General features: G+C 34.3%; 1 protein-coding gene across 6 annotated transcripts in view; it reads right to left on the bottom strand.

The window, feature by feature from the left end:
• Positions 1 to 215: 215 nt before the first annotated feature.
• SNX13 (sorting nexin 13) overlaps positions 216 to 23,752 on the bottom strand; it is a 136,380-nt gene continuing 112,843 nt past the window's right edge. For 4 of the 6 annotated variants that reach the window (XM_058724897.1, XM_058724898.1, XM_058724899.1 and 1 more), the window contains 8 exons: positions 20,285 to 20,392; positions 18,014 to 18,124; positions 12,975 to 13,136; positions 11,431 to 11,502; positions 8,339 to 8,484; positions 7,986 to 8,054; positions 6,219 to 6,331; positions 216 to 3,766 (listed from right to left, as the gene is read on the bottom strand). In XM_058724897.1, the coding sequence (XP_058580880.1) occupies positions 3,519 to 3,766; positions 6,219 to 6,331; positions 7,986 to 8,054; positions 8,339 to 8,484; positions 11,431 to 11,502; positions 12,975 to 13,136; positions 18,014 to 18,124; positions 20,285 to 20,392 (1,029 nt within the window). In that variant the 3' untranslated portion in view covers positions 216 to 3,518. Of the gene's footprint in view, positions 3,767 to 6,218; positions 6,332 to 7,954; positions 8,055 to 8,338; positions 8,485 to 11,430; positions 11,503 to 12,974; positions 13,137 to 18,013; positions 18,125 to 20,284; positions 20,393 to 23,752 lie in introns of all 6 variants that reach the window. The other 2 variants (XR_009260426.1, XM_058724901.1) reach the window with 2 other exon arrangements.

The raw sequence follows: 23,752 nt of genomic DNA, 5'->3' as shown, positions 1-23,752 counted from the left end.
TTTCCTTAACATTATGGTAGTAAATTACTTGGCCCATAAAATGGAAATATTAAATTCAATTAGTTGTCGGTAATCACTCAACAGCTCTTCTATCAATCTGGAACTTGAACTGCCTGGTTGCTAAAATGAAAAGAAAGGAAAATATACACAGACACTAAAAGACCACTGAACAAGCATTTTTTTTTTTTAAGTAATAAAAATACAACACTACTAAATAAATTCAACAAAAAGGTTTGTTAATACTTTATTAGTATTTTCTAATGGACAGAACATAACGCAAACCAAATAAAAACTTTAATCTTCCTTTTAGTTCAATAAAAATAACTGACATTCTGATTGTTGTTTCTTCTTTGTTAAAGAAGGAAAGTATTGATAGGTTAGGCACACAGTTGACATTTACTGTACAATGATATGCACAAGTTATCTTTTAACAACTATAATACTAAGATGTGCTCTTTATATTCTTCCCTTGTAGTACAGGAGCCATGCTCCTATAAGCAAAATTTACTAATAACAAAATAATTTTACAAGGAGTGACAAAAAAGACTTTTAAAACAAGTCCTTAAATAAAAGGATGCAGCAACAACGGAATGTAAGTTGTTGGGTTAAGAAACAGTTTAAACTAGATCTCCAAACATTAAAAATTCATTTATTTTACAATTACTCAAATACACATGCATTAAATGAAAATATTGCACAAAATTAAAATTTTAAATTGTGAAATTTATATTGTTCTTAATTTTTAAAAAATTGATACACTTTCTGGTAGCACTTAACTGATTTTCCCCCAAACACCAGCAGCACAAACTTAAAATGAGCGAACTGAAATATACAAGAAAGTTTTTAACTTTTTTTTTTAACAAAAATATTAAGGCTAACCAAGTGCATCCATTGGTCAATGGCACAATTTTTCAGCAACTATTCAGAACACCCTAATCGTAGGAAATGCCCAGCTAAGCACTATATTTAAATCATACAATCAATATTTAGGTGAATAAACTAGAAGTTAGTAGTGACGGTTTCTAAATAGTTTATATGTTACCTGAAAAATCAGAAAACCCAAACAAAATATGATTAATTTTGAAGGTTCTTGCCTAAAGGCACCACTGACTTAAAAACACATTCAAAAATCAAATATCCGAAGACTTAAAGCCTCTTTAGGTATATATTTATATATGCAATAAATGCATTAAATGTAATAACTTTATTAAATGTAGTACACTGTACTTGACATGGATTAAATATTTTACATACAGCTTGACCAAGTCATTAAAACGTATCTCTAATTTTAGCATGACCACAGCTCTCTCTGATGTAAAAACACAGATGTGCGTGGAGAAGACGCACAGCCATTTACATAGATTCTACCATTTGACATTTCTGCTTCTGAAATATAAACTCTTTCAACAAAAATTGTTTTAAAAACCCACTTACTCATATAGTTTTTGGTATGACTGCAGTTACCTTGCAGGGCTCTGTTATGAAAAGTTGCCATTTTGCACGACCTTTCTTTCCCTGGTTGATGGCCAACATTCCTCACATTATCTGGAAATGCTTTTCACAGGTACACACTAGGCTCTTACATGAATTCTTGTTTACTCTTAGACTTATTTATGTCAAAAATATACTTGAAATGGGCAAGGGTATATTTGAAAATCATTGCACTTGTGGCCATGCCGATGCTTCCCACAGACGTGTTTCACAAATCCTCACTTTGAAAGCCTGGGGCATCGGAGGGACCTCAGCAGGGAGACACAATGAGAAGAAAAAATACTATTTCTTCCATCAGAGTCAATAAGGATCTTTTCTCATTTCCAAGTTGCAATGAAAGGGATTTCATTTATGTAATTCTTTAGACATGCAACACATACTGAATATATGCATACTGTAAGTATGCACAACAGCATCATTAATAAATATGATTATTATTATAAAGCTTTAAAGGAAGGCTTTATTCTGTTATTAGGCTTCACTCTGTAAGTAGGACCTCAGTGAAAACAAGACAGTAACATCTTGTTCCAATCTTAAAGCTCCCAAATAACTGGGATACTGATACTCTGTCCCTTTATCTTAAGCACCCAGACGTTCTTTTAATACCAGGATCTTGGCTCAGTGGTCTGATGAGTAGCTTCACTATTTTAAGGTTGTAGTGTTAAGTATTTTTAAAACAAAAAATGCTGACATACCCAAACCCTTAGTCAGTGTAAGTATTTAAAACTATGCAGAAATCCTGCATACAAGGGATATGAAGACTTCCAAGATGGACAAATGGAGAACGAGAAACTATAAGAAATGCAGAGGCTCCAAAACTGGAAAAGGTAATTTGTTGTTGTTGGTATAAAATTATTTTAGGGATTTAAATGTATACACCCAGGGGTTTTGCCAACTCGCTTTATTTAGTAGAATTTTACATTATGCAAAATATAAATAAAAGCATATTTTAAAAAATATTATAGTTCTGTTTTCATTATTTATTTTCATATATACACAGTAATAGAATTAAGAATTTGTATGTTTACATATGACTACTAAGCTCATTTAATCCTTTGATTTGCTACTTTTGCAATCGCCTAAGGTATGTCTAGATCACACAATTTAAAATTATCATATTGTAACTTTCAAGAGTGTGTTTTTTTTAATTTCCATATTTTTTAAAACAACAATGTATTTGGCAGTTCTTTCAAGAGATTATACTCCCTATTGTATAATCCATAATCTCTTAAAGATAAAGAAACCTGTAATAATTTTGAAACTTAAGTGAGAATGCCACTATATGCTTCTTTTTGCACACAGAATACCAGAAGAAAATTTATGGTTGAGTACCATAAGAGCAAAATAGAGCCCCAAAGCACATAAGAATCAATTAAAATTTGTTTTATACCAATGAATAACAAATCCAATCAAATTCTGGTTTTGATTGGTTTTATTTTATGTCACAAAACTGTGATTAGGATATAAGGTTACTTCATACTTTAAGGGCATCCTGTCACTTTCCCCAGACCTGAAGCAGATGTTGCAAGGATCATTCGCCTGGCTAATCCACATTATATCAAAATTCTGATAAAGACCTATAAAATTATTACGCAAAAAACAAATCCCTCCAAGTCATACACTGCTCAGTTTCCCAGTGTTAAACAAATTAGCCAGTTTATCTGTGAACCATTGTTTTGTGCTTTCCTTAGCTTTCGTATATACATTCTGGCACTTTGTCATTGCTGGAGAATGCTGATTAGGCTGAAATGGAAGAGACCAACGTCATTCTTGCTTGAGAAGGGGGCAGTATCCTCTCAATGCTGCAAAAATATGCACCAAATCATTTAAGACACAGAAATCTCTCTTGGTAGTGGCTGGATTACAGACGAGGATGAGAAGAACCACAGTCCTATGGATGTATTAATAATCTATTTTGAGACACTGAAAGACTGGTGCGACACAACAGTATATGAGTTAAGCCCCAGAAGATCTGTCCATATTATTAGTCTTGGACAAAATGAACACCAGCTTCATAGATTGGAGTGTCACCTTTTCTGTAAAGAAGGCGCTTGAGTAGTCTGAAGTTTCTGTTTATATTTCTGTATCTGCTTTGACCGTGAATGCAGTTTGTTGAAAAGTTCACGAAATTTATACTGTGGAAATAAGGTTTCCAAAAAGCCTTCCAGGAAGACATAAACCATTCTCCTATTTAACTGGTTGTGCTGAAACATTTCAAAAACACGAAGAATACCTTTCCGTGTTGTCTCAGCCCCAATAATGTGCTTCAGCTCATCTAAATGAAGAGGGGGAAAATAAACATAATTCATTACTCATATAAAGGAAACGCAAGGCCTAAACTATGCTCTAAGTTAAATAAAGTATATTAAATACACAGTTGAGTAATACAGGAGGTATTCAGTTAATGTGTTTTGGCTACATATTATAACTGAGACTTAAAATTTAAACATCTGCAGGCAGCCACCTACTTACTAGACACTGGGGATGATAAAGCAAAGGAAAAATCAGCATCTGGACTCAGAAACCCCACATTAGAGTTAGAATCCCTTAATACCTATATGGTACTTACCCATCCTGGGTTTGTTTCTTTATCTGTGAAATGGGGATTTACAATAAGCAAACTCTTATAACTGTAGGAATTTAGAGAACTTTAATGAAATAATGTGAAAAGTAATCCACAAAGTCTTAAACACTGTACAAACAGTCTTAATGTATCTAATGCACAGTGAGAAATACTATAAGGAAATGATGTACGAAAGCTGATTACTGATCTCAAAAAACTTGCAATGGTCAAAGTGCCATGAAAATACCATAAGTATGAAGATGTTTACAGAGGGGAGAATTTCACATGGTACACAACAAGGAAAGGCTCTCTTTGTGGAAGTGACGAGTGGGGTAGACTTTGCTACCTGAGCGGGATGTTGACAGGCACAAACAGATGATGGTTTACTTTTGGTGGAGAGAGCAATGAGCAAATGAGCCCTAAGTGGAAAAAAGAAGGCAGGTTCAAAAAATGGGAGCGCTACAATTCAGCTAAATTTTAAGATTCTTTGGGAAAAAAAAAAAAAAAAAAGTGGAGGGAAGAATGGAAAAAAGTGCTGTGGCTACCAGAGTGAGCCAAGTTTGGAGTTTACTCCTAGGCAATGTGAAGTTATTACAGATATCTGAGTAAGGGAATATGTATGATTATCCTTAATGATTTATAATCAGGACCCCAATAGCAGTAAATGCTATGTAATTGTTTTCAAAAGAAACATACAACTTCCAAAAAGTATGTCTCTAAGTAGGAGTACTATACAATTTAAAGCAAATGGCTTATGAATGTATTAAAAACAGGTAAGGGATTATGTATATATAAAAACATACAGCTTTGTATTTTCCCTCACTTCCGTCGAGTCCTCACACAAGTGTCCTCTCCTCTCACAACAGCAACTCACCAGACTACTGGTCTCCTCAGCGTTCACCAAGAGCTCACATTCTGGCTTTTCTCTATTGCTCTGCCTTCTGCCTGTGTCTCCCTAACAAAATGCAAGCTCCAAGAAGGCAGAGATTCATGCAAAGAAAGTGTGGCACATGATACGCTCTTAATAAATATTTACTGAACAAATGCAATAAAGTTTCTTTCAGCTATGTAATTCAGTCTACAGCACAACTGGTTTACTAATAAATAGTACATTAAATAATATTTCATCCTAAGCTATTGTTTATTTCTATTTTCCTAAGATGTTATTTCTATGATTTGTTTTTCTCCAAATGCAATAGTATAATCTATAAGGCAGAATTAATAACCATTTGGCAGAACTCCAACTTAACCGATGGAAGAGAGATTTTTAAATCTATGATGAAAATATAGTTTTAAAGAAAAACAAAGAGAAAAAAAACGTTAAATGATGTTAAAGAACTTCACAAATACTCCTTCTCCATTCTCTATATTCATAATTAAAATGTGGAGAAGAAATATCTAAGTATTTTCAAAGATATTCGTAACTAAAGAAGGAAGCAAACATCCATCCAGTCACACAAAACTGCTTTTCATATGACATAGGCTCTCTTGTTGAGAGAAGTCAAAATGGGGACAAAGTGAGTCTAAGTTAGTGAGATAGCAGTGTTCTAAAGTAATGCAAATTAGAACAGAATGCCACTATGTATACTTTCTTTGGAATCATGTTTTAATAGAGATTAATGGACCAAACAGTTGTTACTATGTAAAAGGAATCTCTGAAAGAATTTGTTTTTTCTCTGAAGTAGGACAAATATTCTTCCTGGAAACCTCACATTTCATGTTCTTTTATTAGCCCTTTCATCTGTTACACAGGATATTTATCATCAACTTTATTCTCAAAATGGTTCAAGGTAGCAAATGAAGTGGTTAAAAGCACCACTATTTTTCATGACTGAAAGTAGTGGCTTTTCCAGTTGCTGAGCACAGAGCAGAAGCTGAACAGTCACTTATTATACTAGCTCTGAACCTGGGGTAGCTTCTTTAACCTCTTTGAGCTGCCGTTTCCACCCATAGAAAGCTGTGATGTTAACAGTGCCTAGCTTCTTAATACTGTTATGAGAATTAGTAAAGAATATATGAGAAATGCGTAGCACAATAGCTGATATACGGCAAGTCATTAACTGGTAGTTAATATAATCAAAAGGCAGCTAAACCAGCATGCTCAATGCCAAAAATTCAGAAGAACTACAAATTAATAAGATTTTTATCAAACATGTTCACTCACCTGGCATAATTGAAAGTAATTTAGTTTTTCCTGCAACTCTTGTTCTCATTCGAATAGCTTTATCTCTGCATGGAACAGTCTCTGCTAAAATGCCATTTGGCCAAAAGGCATCTCTATTTAAGAAAATCAAATAAATCTTGTAAAAACTTTCATTTTCAAATGATACAAGTTAGCACAATTATTCCAATTTTCTACAGAAGACACAAATGTTAACAGAAAGTGGAAACATTATGAAATTTTATAGATGTATGATATTCAACAAATAGTAACTAAGAGCAGGGTTCAATTTTAAGTGTAAAGGGATATACATTGGAAAAGTAACAGATGAATTCTGCCCTAGAATAACTTACAAACATTAACAAGTGATAAAGATAGCAAAATGGAATATATAGGCGACTACATTTAAACTCAAAGTAGGCCTCTGATCTCAATGAGAATGAAATCTCATCCAAATACAACCTCATAATATCTTGAATTTGGATACCTTATGGTTAATCTCCCTTGGTGCCCCTATAACTTAGCCAATTTGAACCAATCCTGCACACACACTTACAGCTAGCCTTTTTACAACATTCCTTTCACATTCACACCCTATTCTCCCTCACTTGGTGTGTCTGATTTCTATTCTCCAATTCACAGGCCAAAGATAGGAACTGAGCACAATACCTAAGGTTCCACCTGGGAATTTGGGCTGAGGGAGACAGACTTCCCAGAGCAGTTTTTCTTAACTTTGACTGAACATGAGAAACACATGGGAGCTTTAAAATCTTAATGTTTAGGCCTTCTACTGGATTAATTAGTAAGTTAGGCTCCTAAGATGGGACCCAAACATCACTATTTTTTAAAGCTCTCCGAGTGATTCCAACATGCAGCCAAGGCTGGGAATCAGTGCTCCAGAGTAAACATCACTACCCTACCCTGAAATGGAATGTACATGTGCCATAGCAGGTGGTCAGACTTTTGGAAACAGTGTGGGGTAGGGAGGAGAAACTCAGCTTTAGATTAAAGAAATTTGCTGTTCCCTACTTTACAGCATGTGAGCCTTTGGACAAGCCGCTGAACTTCTCTAATCCTCAGTTTCCACATAATAAAAAATGGAGACAAAAATTCGTATCTCATAAAATAGGATAAAAATCAGAAAGTGTACATAAAGCAGTAGGTGCCAAGCAAATAATTAAGGTTCAATATTGACAGCTCCTTTCTTGCTTCTGTTACTTCAAAGTACATGATGCCATGAATATGCCTTATCTTTCACTTTTAGAAAAGAGGTTCATTTCTGGACTATGCCATGCTTTCCTTAAAGGGACTGTATTTTATCTCAGTCCTGATGACTGGCAAATTACTAGGCACAGAGGAGAGGCGCAGGGTATTTGTGTAGGATGAACATATGAACTGGAGTACTACTGCTCTTGATTTATATTCTTTTCGGAGGTTCAAATAGTTAATAATAAGTCCAGAGCCAGAGATGTACGTACTTTTTTAAAATTTTCATTTAAAATCAAGGATTTCAATTATTTTCAAGTCACATTACTATGATAAAATGTAACCAGTATCTTAAAGATTATTCTATAACACTTTTTTCAATTCTGCTTTTAAAGAAACACAGACAAAGGGTCCATGGAACAAATGTTTATTATAATTCTTTCAAGTCTTTTTGTTCATCAAAAAGGAAGAAAACAAAGCAAAGAAAAGCAGTGTAAGTTAATTAGTGATAACAATGCTAAACACTGTACTACCTGAAAGAAGTGACTGTGTCTTAAGATATACCTGAAACGTTTCACTAAGTCCGCTACTTGCTCAGGTGAGGTCATCCAATCAACATGGTCAACTATTTTTCTGAAAGTAAGGAAATTTAAATGAGTAAGGGTGAAAATTTTAGAAAATATATAAAATAAGGAAACACTACTTTCATGGAGTAAGCAACTTAGTTTGTATGTAAATTATCTGTAAAAACACCAGGCTGTTTTAATGATCATAAAAGGCCCAGAGATGAAAATTCTCCTACAAAAGTTGAGCAATCTACTTCCAGAAGTACAAGTTTAAAAGCTAAGTAAGAACAGTTGTAAGGGATGAAAAAAAAAAAAGAAAAGAAAAAAGAAAAAAACAAAAAACCCTGGTACCTGTTAATAGTATCACCATAAGTGGCTCTAATAAGCTGCTGAAGTAGGTTTTTGATATTCCTTCGCAACCACTGATTCCTCTCTTTTAAGTCAAACACTTCATCCATAAGAAGCAGCATTACTCTAAGTGGAATATTGTCATCCACCTGACAAAATATGGGAAGAAATAAAAAAATGTTTGAGTTACCTATCTATTATGAATGGCTACTTCTGCTGCTTTTACAAAATCATTGCCACTATTTCAGACATCAGAGAACAAGTTGTATTATAGTCTTCATAATCTAACATTTCAGTCTAATTTTTAAAATATATATTTTTAATAGCCAAATTATGGAAAGAGCCTAAATGTCCATCAACTGATGAATGGATAAAAAAATTGTGGTTTATATACAGAATGGAGTACTACGTGGCAATGAGAAAGAATGAAATATGGCCCTTTGTAGCAACGTGGATGGAACTGGAGAGTGTGATGCTAAGTGAAATAAGCCATACAGAGAAAGACAGATACCATATAGTTTCACTCTTATGTGGATCCTGAGAAACTTAACAGAAACCCATGGGGGAGGGGAAGGAAAAAAAAAAAAAAAAGAGGTTAGAGTGGGAGAGAGCCAAATCATAAGAGACTCTTAAAAACTGAGAACAAACTGAGGGTTGATGGGGGGTGGGAGGGAGGGGAGGGTGGGTGATGGGTATTGGGGAGGGCACCTTTTGGGATGAGCACTGGGTGTTGTATGGAAACCAATTTGACAATAAACTTCATATATTGAAAAAATAAAATAAAATATATGTTTTTAACAGTCATTTTGACACAATATAAAATTTCACAACCCTACAATTCCACGGTGGTAGAGAAAAAAACTTCTTAAAGTGAATCTATGAAGTCCTGGGAAGAGAAAATTTGGCTCTTTTACTTTTAGTAGAGTCTGTACTAGTCTGATAAGGTAAATGCTATTCCCTTTGCCTATTTTCTGGAGCATCTTTTACAAGAGAACAAAATATTCTCAACATTTCTCCTTATTTAATAGAACAAAACACAATCTACACAAAATAACATGTTTTCCTTTGTTAGTGAGTTGTCTGTATTTAGGTATTCTAAGAAGCTGAAATAAAATCCAGTATATAGCTAAGTTAATACTACAAAAGGCATATTTCACTATATTTCTAAAATTTTAACTTTTAACAAGTAAAAATCTGTACACTTTTGTTATGGGAATATGCAATTAATGGTATAAAAATAAAGGTAAAAGTAAAGACAACTAGAAAAAAGTTAAAAAAAGTTTTAAAAAAGGTAAAAAGTAAATGCAACTAGAATGTTTTGATTCCAAAAATACATACAAAGCAAAGATTTAGAACTATAATAAAACTGCACATAAATGCCAGTAATTTTATAATACTTTCATCACCAACATACTCTAATTATTTCCTCATCTATGTTGTAACTTAAATCTTTAGGAAATTCCATGAGTTATATATTTTTCACTGTCATGCTGTCAACATTTTCTTAGTGCACCTTTCCTTTCACATGTCGAAAACTCATAGCTAAACCAAACAAGGGTGGCTGAGGTTGGTGAGGGGCATGGCTGGTGGGGAAAGAGACCAATTTCACTCCTGAGGTAAAATAAATATTGCTCTAGTCTCTAATCAAGTATACTCACAAGTTTGGAACAACATGGTAATTCTAATAAATACCTAAATTGTAAAAACCTCTAACAGAAGGTATGATGTTTTGGATATTATACCAGCATAAATCGTAACAAAACATTCTAAAATTAATTTTAAAAAGCAAATAATAGATTATCTTTAATACAGTTTATTATAAGAATTTCAATGTGAAACTGAAGGGAGGTAATTGTAACTTGAAAATAAATCTGCCTAAGAAAACAGAATACAAAGCCCAGACTCAAACATATATGATAATCTGATTTGTCACAAGGGAGAAATATAGGACACATGGGAAAAGAGGGCCTTCTCATTAAATGGTGCTTGGGTCAACTGGACCCCTACCCTCATTCCATACACAAAAATCAATCCTAGATGAATGGGGAATCTAAATTTTTCCATGATAAAATAAAAAATATTTTTAAAGAAAATCATAGGTGATCTCTGTGACCTTTCAGTAGGCACAGATTATATATATACATTACACAACAGGACACAAATCAGAAGATATTCACAATACACAAATACTTATATCTAACAAAGAACCACTATTCAGATTATATAAAGCACTCTTGTTAATCAAAAAGACAAAGACAGCCAAGCCAACAGAAAAACAGAGGAAAGAGCTAGACACACAAGACAAGACACCCAAATGGCCAATAAACATATGCAAAAAGGTTCAACATTTCAACAGTCATCAGAGAAATGGAAACCCACATGAGATACAACCCGAGTGGCTAAAATTTAAAAGACGTAACATATTGACTGTTGGCAGGCTATGGAGCATTGAAATTCTCATGCATTGCTGGTAGCAGTGTAAGCAGCACGAACACTGTGGAAAACTATTTGACAGTATCTATTAAAACTGAATCTATGAATACCCTCTAACCAAGCAATTCCATTCCTGGGTATAGACCCAACAGAAATGTGTACTTAATTTTTTAATCAAATGACATGTACAAGAATGTCCATAGGAGTACTACTCATAATACAACAAATAAATTATACTATATTTACAAAATGGAATACTGTAGGTCGACAAGAATGAAGAAACTACAATCACACAAAACAACATGGAAGAATATCACAATGTTGAGCAAAATAAGCCAGACTTAAAGGAGTACATACCTTACTGTTTCATTTATATAAAGTATAAAAGCAGGGTAGAAGTCAGGATAGTGATTATCCTTGGTGGGGAGAGGATAGTGACAGGAAGAGAGCATTAGGGGCTTTCTGGGGTATTAACATTCTGTTTCTTGTTTAGAGTGATTACATGGACATGTTCAGTTTGTAAGAATTCATCAAACTTAACACATACAATATATACACATTACTGATAGATATACATATTATACTTTGTTAAAAAGTTAAAAAGATTTGCCAAGTATGATTTCAATTACAGTTGAGTATTACCAAAAACAAAATTAACTCACAGTATCATCAAGTTGAGCTGAGACCCGACAATGTTCAGGATCTGAATCAGTCTTCGGAATTAAAGGAGGCACCTAACGTTTAAAAACAAAAACAAAAACAAAAAACAACAAAGTAAACACACTAAAGAAGACAGTGAAAGAACACGATACAATAATCAATCAAAATGAGCATTAAGCATAATAATAGTGTTTAATTTTATTTTGGGGACAATACATAAGCAAAATTTACATAGTATTAAAAAGTATTAAAAATCTACAATTAGAAACCAAATGTTAAAGTGTGATTACTTCTTTGCCAAAAGATATTTTTTCCTTTAAAAGAAAAAATGGACTTTTGAGTTGGAAGGGGAGATTATTTAGTCAAACTCCTATACTTTTTAGAAGAAATTAAAGCTAAGAAAGGTTAAATGATTTAAAAACCAAATGTTCGTAGCACAGCCAGGGAACAAAATTCCAATCTTCTTTCTTTTACCATAGGGAGCTTAACAGTATATTAACAAGCTTAAAAAATGAATTAACCTGTTGTTAGATAATATAAGTTATGGGGAAAATGGACAAATTATCATTTGTCAGCATGACAGGAATCATCAAGATTACCTATAACCCCTTCATGTTACTAGTAAGGAAAAGGGACCTGGAAAAGCTCAGTGAGTTCTGAACAAAGTCATATGGGTAGTTATCAGCAAGAATGGCACTGGAAAATCCTCATTTTCAGTGTTAGCGTTATGTTCCCATGATTAGAAACAAAGATAAAGCATCAGAGAAAGTATGAGAATAAATAGAAAAGTATGGATTGAGATACACATTATTTTAGGAGTTGTCTCTTAATGAATTTCTGTTATTTAAATATACATACATACGTATATATATGATAGATATTTAGTTAGATCTGACACATGATCTAACAAATAGAAAACTCTAATAGTTACATCCTTTCTTTATAGTCTTGATCATAACCTTAAACAAGTAGGTCAAAATAATAACAAGTATAAATGAGAAAGTAACAACCTATTTGGTCTGCTACCTGTATTTGCTAATGTAATGAAAAAGTTTCCTAGGAAACTCTTCTAATACCACTCACTGGTATATAAAAATAAGTTATGGGCTCAGAGATAGATGACTGTGAGACTTTTCCTCCCTCTGATCTAGCCACTTGATCATGTGAATCAGGAGAAATTAGGCTTTATGTTTCCTGATGAATACTAACATAGCTAATTCGCACAATAGCGCTTACTTGCTTTGTTTTAGAATTTAATAGCATCATAAAATAAAAACGGCATAATAGAATATAACAGTATAAATAATGTTAACATTACTGGCTTTTACAATTCTACCACAGCAGAGCTTGAGGAATGACTGGATTATAGAGTATCCATTTCTGATAAGAATTTATTCTCTTTAGTTTTTTTATTATTTATAAGACTATATGTCTAGAAGGCTGTGGACTTCTGAAAAGAAATAAGGTAAATCTAAGCAGGAGCTCAATAAATCTTAGTTAACTTAAAAATAGTTTGCTGTAGGTATTACTGAAAACATCTTCTTACCTTGAAAAATGATTGCTTTATGTCTTGGCCTAATCTTTCTGACATTTTGCCCATGTTGTCTGACATTTTAGTCATTCCCTCTGCCAAGCTATCAGGGAGGGATTTAACTGCATTTGAAACATTCCTCATAGAATTTCGAAGTGGATTTACAAAAGTGTCCATCTAAGGGGAAAAGATATCATACCATGACTTCATTTTATCAGATTTGTTACTTAACTGAGAAGCGTGGGAAAAACAGAATCAATACACAAGAAGAATGCAATCATTTTCTAGTCTATAATATCTCATTGTATTTTAAAAGTACAGAACTGTTGTCTTCAAAATGTATGGTCTTAAAGCTGTATTTTCACACACAAATATGATTAAAAGCTTGGGGGTGATGAGGCTATTGCTAGAAAATATAAGCTTTTGCTTATATAAAAATAAAATACACTGTTAGAGATACTAAGTTTGGCTGCCTTATTAAGGAAATCCTGAAAAAAAAAAAAAATTCCCAAAGAGAAATTAACACAAATGGAATTAGCCACAATGTACTTCTGCTACAATTCAAGGCAACAATAACATAGACATTTTGAGGAAACACTGAAAAATAAACAATTAGATAAAATAAGCAGAAAGCTCAAGTAATTAACAACTAAGATCTTTTTTTTTTTTTTTAAATAAGTTTTAGATTACATTACATAATGTTTAAATCTATACAGGGAATATGGAATCCTTTAGTAAGACAGAATAGAAGAAGTATAAAAGAAAATGTGATGAGGAACATAAAAAGGAATAATCTCCAGAGGGCTAGGAAGCATTAAAATTGACATTCTGATTGTACAAATGTTAGATAATTTCAATTAAGAAAGGGAGAAATATCTAGAAACCAAAATAGCCTACATATGGTACTGAGATTTTTAATAGAAACAAAAAAGAAAAAAGGGACAGAAAACCAAAGTCATACAAAAAACTAAAGAATATTTTCCAGAAAATGTGAGTCGCATGAAAACTATTGCAGAAACAAATTATGTTCCCTGAAGAAAAAAGAAAAAGAAAAAGAAAAAAAAAAACGAACTCCATTGCTTCAGGAACACAGCACAATGTTAAGAGATGAGTTCAAGCAGACAAAATTCCTTTACTCTAATGTTTTCATGATTTTTTCATTAAGAAAAACTAGAAAAGATAAAATAAGTACTATTAATAAACAACAGCAAAAAGTGAATTTCAAGAGAACTGTAAAATAACTGGGAGTTTTTAGTTACTCCTTGGATTAAACTGAGCCAATAGCGCTACAGATATGCTTGATGGAATATGTAACATTCAGGAGAGACACTGTCACAAAAGAACAAGTCAGAGGAGAACCAAAGGACAAAAATCAAAGATGAAGAAGGATTTGAAAAACACTACCACTGGTACACAGATACAGAAGTAAAAAGGATAAAAAGATGAAACTCACTCTGTGCATGTGCCCTTGTGTGTAAAATTGTGTGGTCTTATATATGTAGCCTCATGCTATCTTAACACTAAACTATCACTGATACTCTTTTAAAAGACAGAACCTAAATCTATATCATGAGTTAGTTAATAATTATAAATAGTTGCCTGTGCACCATCCTTGACCTACAGAATCCACTTATTTTTCTATCCTTCTTCCTTTTTGCTTTTTAATTTCTGAGGGTAAAGTCCAAGCATCTGTGTTGGGGGTGCGGAATGGATAAACTAGGGGGATGGAAAAACCTCCACAAATGATTCTGATGCCTAATCCTGAAAAAAACAGAATTTTAGAAGCATAAAAACAGAGTCCATCACTTATGACAAGGTTTCCAAAAACAAGATATCTCTTAAAACATGCTTAAACAAACAAACAAACAAACAAACAAATGTGTAAATTACCAAGCAGAGGAGTGAATTATGGATTGCCATCATAAATGTACACGTATCCTGACTTACCAAAAATGTTGCTTATTCGTTATCACTTCAGATATGTGTATCAGTAACAACACAAATTAATTTTAACTTAAATTTAGATCCCTAACTATAGCTTAAAATGCCTCATACCATGATGTAAAACTGGATAGAGGGGTGCTTGGGTGGCTCACTCGGTTGAGCATCTGACTCTCGATTTCAGCTTGGGTTGTGATCTCAGGGTTGTGGGATTAAGCTTTGTGTCAGGTTCTGCACTGAGCATGGAGCCTGCTTGAGATTCTCCCCTCTCCGTGGCTCATGCTATCTCTTTCTAAAATAAAAATAGGGAAGCCTGGGTGGCTCAGTCGGTTAAGCGTTCAACTTCCACTCAGGTCATGATCTCGCGGTTTATGGGTTTGAGCCCTACATCGGGCTCTGTGCTGACAGCTCACAGCTTGGAAACTGCTTCAGATTCTGTGTCTCCCTGTCTCTCTGCCCTGCCCTGCTCACACTCTCTGTCTCTCAACAATAAATAAATGTTATAAATAAATAAATAAATAAATAAATAAATAAATAAATAACTGACATACAAATAAAAAATAAAATAAAATAAACTGGAAGAAAGATAACTGTGTGCATAAAGGAAGACTGTTACTTATCTCTTCCTAGGAATCGCCTGCATGTCTTGCAAGGCTAGACAAATTGTGTGACCAAGTTAATGTGTTATAATGTATTATTTCTCAAGCTCTGAGAGCCACGGATAAAATGCTTGCAGGTGATTTTCTCTAATAGCTATTTAATGTCCAGTGAAATATAATTAAGGAAAAAATATTAAATTATAATTTAGCCAAAAAGGATATGTAGCTGAAAAACCTCTAATTCTTGACATGCATAAAATTATTTTGCCAATTAAAAGAGGTCAAGATGAACTTGGTAATTACCAACATGATATATCAAAAATGTATGTTACTAAGGATTTCCAGAAATGATTTGGAAGGATCTTTAAACTCCAGTAGTAATATTTTTAAAAAGTGACACATAGCTGTTTGGATATACAAACATATATGTGCTTTACACAAACACACACACACAGACGCTACTATGGTTGATAAAAAAGAATTGGGTAGGGGCGCCTGGGTGGCGCAGTCGGTTAAGCGTCCGACTTCAGCCAGGTCACGATCTCGCGGTCTGTGAGTTCGAGCCCCGCGTCAGGCTCTGGGCTGATGGCTCGGAGCCTGGAGCCTGTTTCCAATTCTGTGTGTCTCCCTCTCTCTCTGCCCCTTCCCCGTTCATGCTCTGTCTCTCTCTGTCCCAAAAATAAATTAAAAACGTTGAAAAAAAAATTAAAAAAAAAAAAGATTTAAAAAAAAAAAAAAAAAGAATTGGGTAGGAGAGCCTGGGAGGCTCAGTCGGTTGAGTGTCACACTTCAGCTCAGGTCATGATCTCACGGTCTGTGGGTTCGAGCCCCACATCTGGCTCTCTGCTGTCAGAGCCTGGAGACTCAGATTCTTTGTCTCCCTCTCTCTCTGCCCCTCTCCTGCTCGCACTCAGTCTCTGTCTCTGTCTCATTCTCTCTTTTTTTTATTTTTAACGTTTATTTATTTTTGAGACAGAGAGAGACAAAGCATGAACGGGGGAGGGTCAGAGAGAGGGAGACACAGAATCCGAAACAGGCTCCAGGCTCCGAGCTGTCAGCACAGAGCCCGACGTGGGGCTCGAACCCATGGACCACGAGATCATGACCTGAGCTGAAGTCGGCCGCTCAACTGACTGAGCCACCCAGGCACCCCTGTCTCATTCTCTCTTAAAAATAAAGTCAAAAAAATTTTTAAAAGAATTGGGTAGATCTGATGTAATGTTTCTTTTATCTCAAAAAAACTGTCATCAATTCATTAGTTTATCTTAAAATTGATACAATCTTAAGAGAGCATATAAGGTAAACATCAAAAAGACAGAACACCAGAAGGAATCTCTACTGACAATAAAACTATTCAGAGTTGAAATTTCCACTCAATCATGTCAATCATGAAATACAAAGACAATCCCACCACATCCCCTCCTTCCGACATTGTAAGGTACATAATATGGAGCTTGTTATTATAACACTCCACTTAAAAATCTTAACATCCACTTGGACGTTAAGACCCAACACCCTAGATTAATCATAAAAGTTCTGATGCTTAATTTTTACTTATTTTGTACCAATTTCTTCATCTTCTAAAAAAAAAAAAAAGAGTCTTTTCAGTGGGGGTGGGGGGAAGGAGTGGCAGGGAGGTTGTGAGTTTTGTTTTGTTTTTCATTTTGAAATAATCTGAGACTTCTAAAAAGTTGCAAGAGTATATAGAGTTCCTGCACATTATTCACCCAGCTTTCCCGAGTGCTGTGACTTCTCCTGTTATTACTGCCACTACTACTACTAAGAACCAACATTCATTCCGAGGTTACTGATGTACCAGGTGCTATAACACAAGGAGTACCACATTTGATTCGTACAACGCTTCAAAATGAGAACGTCTTCATTACTTGAGAAAACTAAAGGACCAAAAGGTGAAGTAACATATTCCAAGTCATAGCTAGTAAATGGGAGAGTAAGGAGTTAAACCAAAGACTAATTCCAAAGTCTGTATTCTCACCTACTAAACAATCTTGCCCAATTTCGGTAGTCATTTATTGTCTTAACCTACCATCTAATTCCAAGTGTACGGCTCATATTCTTTGAAAGGCATTTAAAATAATAAAGTTTTCACTCAAGGGACATAAATACTTTCGGGAACGTAAACTATTTAACATTTTTTCTTACCCTTATTCCATGTATAAGACATTTCCTCCCAGTAAAAGTTCCTTCTCAAGTTATTGAAAAGCTTGTGACCTATCTCAGGTAAACCTTCCTTATTGCATTATTTCAAAAAATCTTTTTTCTTTTTTTCAAGCTCCTGTTAGACTTTAATCTACATGTAAAAACAGGAGTTTATACTTATTAGGAATAACTATCAATAGTAAGTTTACTAAAGCATAGAAGATAAACATGCTACGAAGTATTTAAGAAAATTTTCTGGTTTTAAAACATACATATACAAATTTATTTTGTTTTATTTAAAAAGAAAGTATGAAAACGGACCTATAAAGAAAACCAGTGTAATAGTCTGCTTACCTTGCGAGCAAAATCCCCTTTCCCTTTACTGTAGGCTTTGTTCTCAAGGAAATCATACACATAGTGAGCCAAAGCTGGGGATGCTTTCATCATTTCAGGAGTTAGTAGTAACTAACAGGAAAAAAATGGTATCTTGTATTGATATGGTACTGGAAATTTACTCCTGTCTATAATTTTATCTGCTAGAAAGTTAAGAATATACAGAATTTTAATTCTGTGCTTTAAAAAACACAAATATACAGTTTATAAATAAAGTCATCAATAATTCTATTATCATTAACAGTTTGGTGCCTATTTTTCTCATTGTGCTATTTTTGACTTTCAGTGCATCTAATGTCAAAGCTGTCTGAATGGATTTACCACAGTAGTCCTCCCTCTCCATACCTGTGATAAAGTTTAACTTATAAATCAGGCACAGTAAGAGATTACCAACAGCTAAAAATAGAACAATTCTAATAAACTCTAACAAAAGTTGTGTGAATGTGGTCTCTCTCTCAAAATATCTTACTGTCCCCATCCTTCTTGTGATGGTAAGAGATGATAAAATGCCTACATGATTAGATGAGGTGAAGTGAATGACAATATGCGTGTGACATAGTATCAGGCTACTAATGACCTTCTGACAATTCGTCAGAAGGACGATCTCTGCTTCTAGACCACAGCTGGCCATAGATAACAAACCACAGAAAGTAAAACCATGGATAAGGGGAGACTCCAGTAGTCCATTTTCAGGCTTTACAGTTTACACTATAAAGATCCACAACAGTAAACTATTATGTTATTCACATTCTAATTCTAATGTTAATATTAATAGAAAGTACATAAAATAATCCAAATAAAAACTCTGAAGCATCATAAAGAAGCACGAAAACAAAATACAGCCTTCACAACTGTTAATGACATAACCTACTACTTAGTTCCTTCAGTGGAAGGTTTTGACATACATTGAGTTCATTAGATACAATATATACGGTACAGCCACTTTTAAAAGATTCATTTAAGGAGCCAGACTTGGAAGAAGGTAGTTATCTTCTATATCTAATAATTGATATAGATTTTTACACAATTAAAGCTAGTACATTAAAAAAATCAAAATGTTTGACAAGAGTCATATCAATCATTTCTGATGTTCAGTTTTAAGTCAGAAGACAAAGGTAAATAGTAAGAGATTATATGTTTTTACTATCCTTTCAGGAAATAATAATGCCATGGAATTACAATTATGGTTATAAATAAACCAAACTGAACTTATAAATGCTTTTATAAATGTGTAAGAGAGAGAGAAACTTTCCCAACAAAATATCCAGTATAGCATTAGCTAAGTTTCACTACATACTAAGGCAGGGTCAGTAAACCTTTCATAAAGGTTCATATAGTAATTATTTCAGGTTTGTGGCCCACTGTGTTTGCTGAAACTACTCAACTCTGCTGTAGTAATGTAAAAGCAGTAACAGACGATAATAAACTAAATGGATAGCTGTTTTCTAATAAAACTTAATAAAACATGTGGTGAGCTAGATTTGGTCTGCAGTCTGCCATTTGCTGGTCCTTGTTCTAGAGGATGGAGTGGGGATCTAAACAATAGAACATTATATACCTGGGCTGAGGCTGGGTCTACTAGTAAACCTTTGCAAATTATTCATTGGAATAAAGAACTATAATGTAGTATCATTATTATATCTGGCATCTGGGTACCCATGTCTAAAACAAAGTTACTTCGGGGAGTCCTAACAGCTCATGAGGTAAGTAACTTGTGAGACAAATTTTGTTATTTCATGACAGAAATCTGTAAATCTAAAATACTACATGTCAGAAACAGTCCCTTGAATCTATTCCTCTCTTGAACTATCCTACAATTTTAGAAGCCTTAGACTCATTATGGACCATAGGAAGCATTTATCAGGAATGAAAATCTGCTAGCTTTGGATACACCTTGAAGAGCTACTATCCACTGAATTGGCAACATTAAACTGTTTCATGTACCATCAAACACCTAGACTTTACAGTAATGTAGAAAAGATAGGTGTATGCATCTAACCCTGAACACACAAAATCCTGATCACTCAGTGTCCAGAAAACTTCTTTGTCAATAAACAGAGAAATAATGTTGATAAATTACTGAGCAGACTGCATGTCACATTGGACATGCTACTCAAAGGTGGTATTCTATTCCACTATTATATTAAAACATTACTTAATAAAGAAAAATCTACTATATCTATACGCTATATTAAAATAAAAATCCATGAGTAACAATAAACAAGGACTTACCTGCAAATATGCATTTAGATCCTTTTTTCTCTTTTCTAAAAAATCTCTATCCATATTATTAAACGTCTTTTTACCAGGAAGCTTCAATATGCTTGACAGATTTTCAAACTAGAAGATAAAATACATTCAACAATTTTAATTTTATAGAAAAAAAGTATTTTCCAAATAACAATCCTCTATTTATCAAAAGCATCTTTAACAGATTCTTTTGCAATGCATTATACTAAGCAAAAATAAGAAAATATGTCCAAAACACAGTAGTAATGCTATTTATTAATAAAGGAGTATTTTCAATTAAGAATGACAAACATGAATAACTAATAAAGATGGGTGATGTCCACATGGGATTTCATTTTAAAACTCCCGATTTTGTTCAGAATTATCAATACTAAAAGGTTTTAGAAGTGTTTTCTTTAACATTTTGACTTACGAATAAAGTATTAGCAAATATATTTTTATTTATTTTTATTTTTATTTTTTTTAACGTTTATTTATTTTTGAGACAGAGAGAGACAGAGCATGAACGGGGGAGGGGCAGAGAGAGAGGGAGAAACAGAATCGGAAACAGGCTCCAGGCTCTGAGCCGTCAGCCTAGAGCCTGACGCAGGGCTCGAACTCACGGACCGCGAGATCGTGACCTGAGCCGAAGTCGGACGCTTAACCGACTGAGCCACCCAGGCGCCCTAGCAAATATATTTTTAATGATCAAAGATCCATGAGTTTCTGGCTCTTTAAGAAATCTAACAAATCTTTTTTACTATTAATGACTTTAAATCAGTTAATCATTGTAATAGCTATTAAAAACAAAAGGTAATTTCAAAATACAGATTGCAATTATACTACAACTCTGTATATAAACAATTATAGTGTAACACTGACACTTCTTCCCCACCAAACACATGAGAAATGAACTCACAGATTACTAAGAAAAAGTCTAAGAGCCATTAATATGTATCTTATCTTTATAAGGACACAAACACAAAGTATACATGCTCTAAGTCTAGCATTTATAGACTTAACATTTAGGCACACCTTCAAAGATCCACATATACAGTACTCTGCTGTGCCTTGCTAAAGCACAAATTTTAACTGTACCAGGGGCTAACAGAGTGTAAGAGCAAAGTCATTTAGCTAGTGACTAAGCCTGGCCAGCAGTCTAGTAATTGAAATTTCAAGCAATCTTAGTGTCTTTCCCATGTGATACACGTCCTGAAGTGAAATAAACTTTCTAAAACCATTCTTTGTTTAAAAACATCAACAATAATGGATCTATAGAGAAAATTCATTCCTGGTGCAGAGATTAAAGAGGGAATGAAAAGATGCAGGATGATTTATATCTCCAAACTGAAAGATTCAGATAATTTATTTTATTTTTCAATATTTATTTATTTTTGGGAGTGCAAGTGGGGGAGGGGCAGAGAGAGGGGAACAGAGGATTCAAAGCAGGCTCTGCGCTGACAGGCTGACAGTAGTGAGTATATGCAGGGCTCGAACCCACGAGCCGTGAGTTCATGACCTGAGCTAAAGTCAGATGATCAGCCTCAACCGACTGAGTCACTCAGGTATCCCATTCTGATAAATTTATAAATGGAATGGCAAATCAGATAGTTGCTTGACACTATAATGTGAATAAGTTCATTGTATGTTATACATGAAAGGTAAAGGCAACTCTTTTGCCTCAACAAAGGCAACCCCCCCCCAAAAAAAATCAACAACAACAAAAACAAAAAAAGGAAACATGCAATTTACAGGGAAAATGTTATGCTGGAGTGATATTCATAAATTTGTTTGGCCACAACAGTATTAAAATAGGTCCTCATTAGATCAAATGTCCAGTGGAGAGCTCCTGGTTTTAAGAATTTTTTTTTTTTTTTTAAATCATACCTTATGGAAATAAATTTATTTTTTCAAGGTGTCCTAAAAATATTTAATTTTCCAGAATATTACTTATCTACATTATCCTAAACTACTGATTTATTTTTAATATAATTTATTGTCAAATTGGTTTCCATATAACACCCAGTGCTCAGCCCAACAAGTTCCCTCCTCAATGCCCATCACCCACTTTCCCCTCTCCCCCAACCTCTCAGCAATCCTTAGTTTGCTCTCAGTATCCAAGAGTCTCTTATGGTTTGCCTCCCTCCCTGTAACTTTTTTTTCCCCCCTCCCCTCCCCCATGGTCTTCTGTTCAGTGTCTCAAGATCCACCTATGAGTGAAAACATATGGTATCTTTCTCTGCGTGATTTATTTCACTTAGGATAACACTCTCCAGTTCCATCCACATTGCTACAAAAGGCCATATTTCATTCTTTCTCATTGCTACATAGTATTCCATTATACATATAAACCACATCTTCTTTATCTGTTCGTCAGCTGATGGACATTTAGGCTCTTTCTCTAATTTAGCTATTGTTGAAAGTGCTGCTATAAACATTGGGGTATATGTGTCCCTATGCATCAGCACTCCTGTATCCCTTGGGTAAATTCCTAGCAGTGCTATTGCTGGGTCATAGGGTAGATCTATTTTTAATTTTTTGAGGAAACTCCACACTGTTTTCCAGAGTGGCTGCACCAGTTTGCATTCCCACCAACAGTGCAAGAGGGTTCCCATTTCTCCACATACTCGCCAGCATCTATAGTCTCCTGATTTGTTCATTTTAGCCACTCTGACTGCTGTGAGGTGGTATCTCAGTGTGGTTTTGATTTGTATTTCCCTGATGAGGAGTGACGTTGAGCACCTTTTCATGTGTCTGTTGACCATCTGGATGTCTTCTTTGGAAAAGACTCTATTCATGTCTTCTGCCCATTTCTTCACTGGATTATCTGTTTTTTGGGTGTGGAGTTTGGTGAGTTCTTTATAGATTTTGGATACCAGCCCTTTATCCAGTATGTCATTTGCAAATATCTTTTCCCATTCTGTCAGTTGCCTTTTAGTTTTGTTGACTGTTTCTCTTGCAGTGCAGAAGCTTTTTATCATCATGAGGTCCCAACAGTTCATTTTTGCTTTTAATTCCCTTACCTTTGAAGATGTCTCGAGTAAGAACCTGCAGTGGCTAAGATAAAAGAGGTTTTTTCCTGCTTTCTCCTCTAGGGTTTTGATGGTTTCCTGTCTCACATTTAGGTCCTTTATCCATTTTCAGTTTATTTTTGTGTATGGTGCAAGGAAGTGGTCTAGTTTCATTCTTCCCCGTGTTGCTGTCAAGTTCTCCCAGCACTATTTGCTAAAGAGGCTGTCTTTTTTCCATTGGACACTCTTTGCTACTTTGTCAAAGATTAGTTAGCCATACATTTGTGGGTCCAATTCTGGAGTCTCTATTCTATTCCACTGGTCTATGTGTCTCTTTTTGTGCCAATACTATATGGTCTTGATGATAACAGCTTTGTAGTAGAGGCTAAAGTCTGGGATTGTGATGCCTCCCACTTTGGTTTTCCTCTTCAATATTACTTTGTCTATTTGGGGTCTTTTG

This window comes from Neofelis nebulosa, chromosome 4 (assembly GCF_028018385.1).
Source record: "Neofelis nebulosa isolate mNeoNeb1 chromosome 4, mNeoNeb1.pri, whole genome shotgun sequence".
In the NCBI taxonomy this organism is placed as follows: domain Eukaryota; kingdom Metazoa; phylum Chordata; class Mammalia; order Carnivora; family Felidae; genus Neofelis; species Neofelis nebulosa.
The sequence above is the reverse complement of the archived record's forward strand: the minus strand, read 5'-3'. Positions and strand labels throughout refer to the sequence as shown.